Consider the following 8,102-nt stretch of genomic DNA (forward strand, 5'->3'; position numbering starts at 1 on the left):
TGTGAGATTTACCCCTAAGTGTTTGCCTTTTAGGAACACACAAAGGAATTTCTCGAGCTCACCGAAAATGCTGGGTCTTTTCTGAACAACACCAATAAACACCAACTTGAACGCTGAATAAACAGTGGAGTTTTGCCACTCCAGCAGATGGCAGTAGCGCAGCTAAACTTATGAAAGAACACTAGAAAGAAGAACAAGAGAAAGAATGGGAGCTCTCTGATTGGCTCTCTTGAACGTCACTGTTTGCATCATCCAATGAACGTCTGCCTGGGGGCGGCGCTATTACTGCAGCTGAAAGAATGCTGCGTAGTGAACAGATTTCAATTCTCAAAACGGAGTTTAGCTTCAGTAGAACTTTACTGGATGTGTATTTATCTGAGTTATCGTTCAAATTCAGTCCAGTCAGCATTTAAAACATCTCGTCTCTTCTGAAAGCCTCACTCACCGCATGAAAACACTCAACTCAGTTTACCGTTAGCTCATAATTCAGTGTCGGTTCAGCCTTTTTGTTTCTTCTCCCTCAAGCGCTTCACCTCTGACTCCACGTGACGTGGGAAACATGTGGCCTTTGTGTTTTTTAGTTTACACGCAGAGCTGAGGACACACACTGTGGGTTTCCTGACATCCACGGGGGACTTTTAACATTTTTCTTTCGGTTTGCTTTTGGGGTCAAACCTCAACACGTTTCTCATATTTGCCAAAGCAAAGCAGAATGCCCATCAGGCGATTTGGAGGTCACAGGTCCCTGGTTCCTTACTCTCAGACCTCCAAGCTGTCGTATGGTTACACAAAAATGAATATCTCAAGAAGCGACTATCGGGTTTTTTCTGCCAACTCTTCCACTGCCTGCACCGAGCTGGCCAAGAGGATAACAGAGTAAGTCTAATTCTTTATGAATGTGGTTAAAGAATAATGCCGAGTGCAAGTGCAGTTATTTGCCCATTTTCTGACACACGTACCCTGTTGCAGGAGTATAATTTAACCAATAAACAAGGGAACATTATGTACATGGAATGGCAACGGTATAACTGTGTTTTATTACCAACAGTTGGAAAGAAGTATGGTGGATTTCCAGGTAAAACTCCTGAATTAGAGGACACAGCGTACGCTCTAGTTACTGCATGTTTGCTCTTCTATTCCTGTCAAAGGTTTTGCCCTTACAAACAAGACATTCCGGGTTTCTAACTAGTGTGAAAAAGCATGAAAATAAGAAAATGTTCAGGTCTGACTGAACATGGAGAAATACATTTGTTTCCAAACTAGAGTTCCATGAAATACTATGTGCACAGTTATAAGGCGAGTTGTATTTTTGAGGAGGATTAATGTTGTAATAGTACAAAACTCGTGTCAGTCCAGAAATGCTAAAAACACCTCAGATATGAATGTTTAATAAAATAAAAAATAAACTTTTTGGCTTTCTTATGATAATATCTGTTGGGAAATTGGATGTTGTGCACAATCATTATCCAGCAAATTTAAAATGCTCTAATTCCAGGTCATTTACTAAAGTGAGAATAATAAACCGACAACGCAAAATGTTCAAATAAACATTTCTACGATTTCTAAAAACAATTGTGGTTCAGCAACCACTGCCTCCCACTGTCCAAAAAAACATCCCTCCCTCCTTTCCTCTGACTATGTATTATTCCTTTCCTTTATTACCTCAGGACTTGTGTATCGGAAATGCACAGAACATGCTGTTCTTCCATGGGTTTACATACCAAACATGCCAACAGAAAGTGGGAGGTTGTGCTTTTGACACATTTCACAAGTGAACAATGAAAAGGATTTCTGATTTCTCAGTGTTTAACCAGCTGATCGCCAGTCTAAGCCAAATGTCTGGCCTATTTTGACGACCGATTGGTACACCGCTATTTCTACCTGATCTAGATTTTGAATCTGCTTTATTTAATATTTTACTTTGTTTATGGATTAGCATTTGTTCTTCAGACTTCTAAGTCATTGTGTGTCACTCTATGCAAAAAAAAAAAAATTGATCTTACACCCTTACCCATAATGCTAATCTGAAGCCTGTCTACCAATTGGAAATGCACCACTTGGTAGTGCTGTTAGATTTCTTTGTAGGATGTCACCTTTCTGCTGATGTCTCTGAAAAACACATATTTCTCTTAGAAAACAGTTTAATCATCAAAATGTCTAATTTGTGTTTATTTTAAGTCAGATTTAATACTTTCTTTTGACAGACGCCTGGGTGTGGAGCTGGGCAGGTCGGTAGTTTATCAGGAGTCAAACACAGGTAAGGCTTAGCTGTGTCCAGATAACTGCTGACCCACTCTATAAGGTCTTTATCGCATTTTAACCCACAGTGATTTTTTTTCTTCTTCTTTTCTACAGAGACTCGAGTAGAGGTAAAGGAATCTGTCCGAGGGCAAGACATTTTTATTATTCAGACCATTCCAAGGTAATTTTAGACTTTTAATCGTGCATCTACACACTATTATATTAAAACTGAATTATTGAGCTTATTTAATGAGCAACAAAAGAAACTGAATAAATTATGGAAGGACATTCAGGAGAAGAACACAAAAAATTAAGGACAAAAAAAGTATGAACTTGTTGAATCCCTGTGACATGTACCAGGATATAACAATGATCTGATCTGTACTGGAGCTGCCAAGTATATCAGAAAGCAAACTTCATAACTTATCATCTCAAAGGGCTACTCGCCTGCATTACTTGGTACGGTATTATAGTCCAAGTGGCCAACAGGCATGCTTTGCATATTGATAATAAATCTGGCCAGTGGGATGGATTGTGACCATCCTTAATGTCCAGACCTGAAGTACGCTTAATAGCTAACCTGTGCTGTTGATGTTGTTATTGTAAAAATAGCATATTATTGGGGAAATATATGTAGGTAAATCCTTTTAGTAACTGCAAGTTTCAGCAATAATCATGATTATGCTGAGATCGTATTTGTTTCCCTTTTTTTTTATTTAACTAGCTAGAAAGCAGACGTCACGTTGCTCAGCTTTTATTTGTGACTCTCGGCCAGAGATTTAACCCCTGCTTTGATTTTTCAGGGACGTCAACACAGCCGTCATGGAGCTGCTGGTGATGGCTTATGCTCTGAAGACATCGTGTGCCAAGAACATCATTGGGGTCATTCCCTACTTTCCCTACAGCAAGCAGTGCAAGATGAGGAAGAGAGGATCCATCGTCTGCAAGCTGCTGGCTTCCATGTTGGCTAAAGCCGGTGAGCCAGAGCTGCACATTACGACTGGGAAGCCAGTCACTGTTGGTATGCTGTGGTAAGGTTTGCACAGCTGTGAACTAAGCTAAGTGATTCCCACTAATTACTAATGTTTGTGTTCATAACCTAAAAACTCATTTTAGATATAATAAATCAAATTTCGATACATTTTTGTGACTTCCTTTGATGGCAGAGGTATCAGTCCAACATCAGAAGTGATGAACTCCAAACGTTTACCACTGCTGTCGACATGCGACTGTGTGCAATGCTTTTGCATAGCTCAGAATAGCTCAGTTTTCACAAAGCAAACCACTGAGTTGAAACAGTTGGAGCCACAAACTACGACCCAGTCACATTTCATAGCTTAACCTAGTTTTTGCACCATTTCGAAGCAGCTGGAAACATGATGTCTGTGTAGACTTAAGGTCTGGAACTTATTCTTGATAAAGGTTATTTGTTCATAGAAAATTAGTTTCATGATTATATTACCCAAAGCTTGAGAACAATTTATAGATTCTTGAATGTGCTGCATACATTCCTTCAAAAGAATTAGCGTAATTTCCAGACTATACGCCTCTACTTTTTCCACGCGTTTTGAGCCCTGCAGGGCTGACGGACCTCTGTAGATTTCTTTGCTATTGTCATTTTGCTCTGAAGCTCCTTCTGAACTGAAGTCTTATATTCTGTTGCAGGGCTTACTCATATCATCACTATGGATCTTCACCAGAAGGAGATCCAGGGATTCTTTAACTTCCCCATTGACAACCTCCGAGCTTCCCCTTTTCTCATCCAGTACATCCAAGAAGAGGTACATCATTCTGAAGGCACAAAATATTAAACTGTTCATTTTTCTCTGAGAACCTCAGTCAGTCTTCCTTTAAAGACTGTAGTATTTCACCTTTTCATTTCTGAGGATACACTCATAGTTTCTGTCTCGTTCTTAATAGATCCCAGACTACAGGAATGCTGTCATTGTTGCAAAGTCTCCGTCTGCTGCCAAACGGTAACAAGAAACTCAGAGCTTAATAATAATAATAATAATAATAATAATAATTAAAATGTTTTGGCTGATAAAACATAGTGAAGCTCGCATTTAAATCACTACAATGCCTATTTAGGTGGCCTGTTAAAAGAATTGAGTCATTATGCAAAATGACTTTTTTCTACCTTTATATTATGTTATAATGTCATTCCTTCATCAAGCAGGTTATGTTTATGTATAATGTATGCTACAATGTGTTTTTATGCTAATTTGCCTGATAAACCCAGAGAAATGAAGCTGTTTCTTTTTGTTTTACTCACATTGAAACCTTTTGAATGGTAAAATCATCTTTGAATTTGAGTTTTGGCTGTGAAGAAGGAATTGCAGATGTAATTTCTGCCCTACATTCCAATGAAACACTTCAGTATAGGGCCTTAATCTTTCTTTTGCTTTAACTCTTCTTTGCAGGCGTCGTTTCCTTTGCCAACTCCTTTCTTCAGCCTTTGGCTCGTCTGATTGAAAGTTTCTGTAGCCATTGTTGTTTCCTTTTGACTCCTCCACGTCTGCCTGTTTGTCTCTTTCAGGGCCCAAGCTTACGCTGAGAGGCTGCGACTCGGCCTGGCAGTGATGCATGGGGAGGCGCAGCATTCCGAGTCGGACATGGCAGACGGCCGACATTCCCCCCCGCTGTCTCGGACCACAGCAGGACACACAGGCCTGGAGCTGCCATGTAAGACGGATGAAACACTATGTCAAATAAACTTACTTTAGTAAAGTTTGAGAATTGGTGAATCACAGTCATGTAAGTTGATCAGTGTAGAAGCACGAACTGTTCTGACTCAGACCAGTAACTTGTCCGTTTCTCAGTGATGATGCCGAAGGAGAAGCCTCCCATCACCGTCGTCGGAGACGTAGGAGGGAGAATCGCCATCATTGTGGTAAGCTTTGCTGGCTGCAAAGAAAATAAAAAGCATTGTTATATGCGTTATGAGAAATGTAACTAATCTGGGATTTTATGAACTTTACATTAATCTGTGCTGTACTTTATTTCTTTTGTGCTGCTGGTTTTACTGTAGAAAATTTCTCATAGAGTTGAAATATCAGGATATTTCTGTCTGTTGGAGCCTTCTGCTATCTGTTTCTTTTTCTCCAGACCGTTAGGAAAAAATATCTGTGATGTAAAACATGTCTTTGCTCTCGAACATGTGACCTCTTCCCCAGGATGACATCATAGATGACGTGGAGGACTTTGTTGCAGCAGCAGAAAGCCTGAAGGAGAGAGGAGCGTACAAGATCTACATCATGGCTACACACGGGCTGCTGTCTGCAGAAGCTCCCAGACTAATAGAGGAGTCTGCTATAGATGAGGTAAAGGTCTCATGTGAAGATTTGACAGTGAAAGAAAATATTTTGCAGCTATGAAATGATGTGCAATAAGTTAATGCATCTGAAACAATAAAAAGTGAGATTTAAGCAGGAATATGGAATTACTGCACTAGACGGGTTCTTTATTTGATTTTTCACCTAAAAAGGAAAAAATCAGATGTATCACAAAAGAATTAAATTGAAAAAAATAGGCATTCTGACTTTGTAAAGCATTTCTTTAGGAAAAGAACAAAGTGATTTTATATTTAATGGCTCATCTTTTCTCAGACCAGATGAAAAAGATGTTACAATCTCATATTGTTATTTCTAAAACAGATACCTGAACAAGTCTTATTCTGGAGCTAAAACTGAGTGACTGCAGAGCTTTAGGATATTTTCCACCTGTTGATAGAAAACATGGCACAGCAACACAACTGTCAGCTGAAACAATGGAAATTACCCTGAAACTCTGCTGGAAAAAGGCAAATAAACACAGTCATTGTTAGAAATGACTGCAAAAAGGTCAGCTTGGTGGTCATGACCAGCTAACAGTCCAGATCTGAGTTTAACTGAACATTTATGGAGAACTTTTCATGACAAGACACAAACCAAGCAAAGCTGTTCTGTCAGCTATTTTACAAGAATGTTGGAAAGAAAAGTACCGATTGTGATGTTTTTGATTTATTACTCCATACTGATAAAATATGTAGCATTAGTTTTACTGACATTTAGTTTCTTCAGCTGTTCATAAAAATATATAGATATATATATTGATAGACAGTCTCACAACATTATTCTATGTATTTATTTTTTTTTAGTTAAACATGACGGCCACATTGTTGCGTTTATTTACCAGCTCATTATTATTGAATTAAAACAGGAGACACGACAAATGTCAGGATTTGTATTTATAGCAGAAGTATATATGACTTTAATAATACAGGTATGGAAATGCTTTATTAGTGAATAAATAAATATAGTACAGAAGGTCAAGAGGCACACCATGTGGAATTTTTAAAATAATATATATACATAATATACAAATATAGCATCATTTTAAAGTAAACAAATAAATAAAACAACATAAATGAGTGAATATCAACCCAAACAATTTACTGATTAACTCAACCGAAGTCACTTCTAGTCATTTCATATGTAAATATGTTTCAAACGGTTAATTTCTAAATTCGAATATGCATTTTACAAGTTAAAATTTATTCCATAAATGGTTAGAAATAGTTGGTTTTGAAATATTATCACATTTTTAAATAAACATTTGTAGTCTTCGAGTGTGTTATGATCATCATTTTGGGTTATTACCACTTCTACTTGGAAATAAATCACAATCTACATAACAGTTTAGCAAATCATTTATCGACTCATTTGAATTGCGGCACTTTTGAGCCTCCATAGTTTTGCTCCAACACATGCAGGTGGTCGTGACCAACACCGTTCCTCACGAGGTGCAGAAGCTGCAGTGTCCGAAGATCAAAACCGTGGACGTGAGTCTGATCCTGGCTGAGGCCATCCGCCGCATCCACAACGGAGAGTCCATGTCCTACCTGTTCCGCAACATCACAGTGGACGACTGAGGCGACACAAAGAGACGTTTACATTCCAGCACAGACTCGCTGCAGATCTCTGCATCGGTCTGTTCTTCCTGTCTAGGTTGCTGATAAATCTGTCGGTTTTATTTACCAAATGTCACACACGAGGCAAGAACAATAAAGTTCACGCTCAATATTACTACAGGGACCTCGCTAATGTTTTTTTTTTTTTCCTGTACACTGCAACTTGTAGCAAATAAAGCTGTTACTCTTTCAGAAGTGTTGTCTTTTTTTAATCACTTGTTTGTCTCTAGCCTGAAGTGGCACATCTGACTTTATCGGCTGTAAATATAGACGTGATAGCACAAGCGAAGCGTTGGTACATTTCAGGAACAAGATCTACTTCAGTTTGATACCTTCACACCTGAACATGAAACTTTTAGTCATGCTTTCAGTCAGGAAGCAGAGACCAGATGTGTTAATGTCCAGCTGGATTTGAATGGTTAATCATCATAAAGGTATTAATCTCTACCAAACATCAGGTTTTTTATTAATTACGCTATATGGCTGCTCTATGTTTGACACTGCAACATTTTAAAGTAATTAAAATGCAGTAAATTTAGGAGACAGTTTTGATTTCTATTTTTTTTTTCCAGATTCTAGATGTGTCAAACCACTGAAAACATGCAAATCATCTGACTGCTCTGTATTTATTTATGACCATAAGTTCCTGTGTCAATGCGCTTGTACTATGCAGTGTTTTACACTGGTTCACAGGACCATAAATGGCTCAGTGTAAATGCAGACATGTGACAGTCAATGAGAGAAGCAGAAGACATTTGAAACTCAGACAGACTGTAGCTATGCAAATGGATCAAGTCCTGCTGTCTCTGGGCTTTCTTGCACCTGTAGACTTTGTGTCCCGAACCATGAACTTGTTCCAAACGCCTCAGGGTGATTTTACTCCGCTGAGGAGCTTTGACCAAGTCCAGGG

The 8,102-nt window shown here is 38.6% G+C and overlaps 1 protein-coding gene across 1 annotated transcript; it reads left to right on the forward strand.

The window, feature by feature from the left end:
• The first annotated feature begins 260 nt into the window (after positions 1-260).
• Positions 261-7,387, forward strand: LOC103467804 (phosphoribosyl pyrophosphate synthase-associated protein 1-like). Its single transcript, XM_008414480.3, has 10 exons — positions 261-876; positions 2,205-2,257; positions 2,356-2,422; positions 3,045-3,217; positions 3,907-4,022; positions 4,162-4,217; positions 4,781-4,926; positions 5,064-5,134; positions 5,418-5,564; positions 6,995-7,387. Exons 1-10 carry the CDS (start codon positions 713-715, stop codon positions 7,151-7,153), a joined length of 1,152 nt encoding a protein of 383 aa, XP_008412702.1. The 5' UTR covers positions 261-712; the 3' UTR covers positions 7,154-7,387.
• The last annotated feature ends 715 nt before the right edge of the window (positions 7,388-8,102 follow it).

Source organism: Poecilia reticulata, chromosome 1 (genome assembly GCF_904066995.2).
Source record: "Poecilia reticulata chromosome 1, P_reticulata-male-v2, whole genome shotgun sequence".
NCBI lineage: Eukaryota > Metazoa > Chordata > Actinopteri > Cyprinodontiformes > Poeciliidae > Poecilia > Poecilia reticulata.

Bases quoted from the DNA above. Each gene is read 5' to 3' on its own strand.
- LOC103467804 (XM_008414480.3), top strand. From the start codon at position 713: ATGCCCATCAGGCGATTTGGAGGTCACAGGTCCCTGGTTCCTTACTCT. The intron at 3,218-3,906 runs GTGAGCCAGAGC...ATTCTGTTGCAG, and splicing joins TTCCATGTTGGCTAAAGCCG to GGCTTACTCATATCATCACT. The intron at 4,927-5,063 runs GTAAGACGGATG...TCCGTTTCTCAG, and splicing joins CACAGGCCTGGAGCTGCCAT to TGATGATGCCGAAGGAGAAG.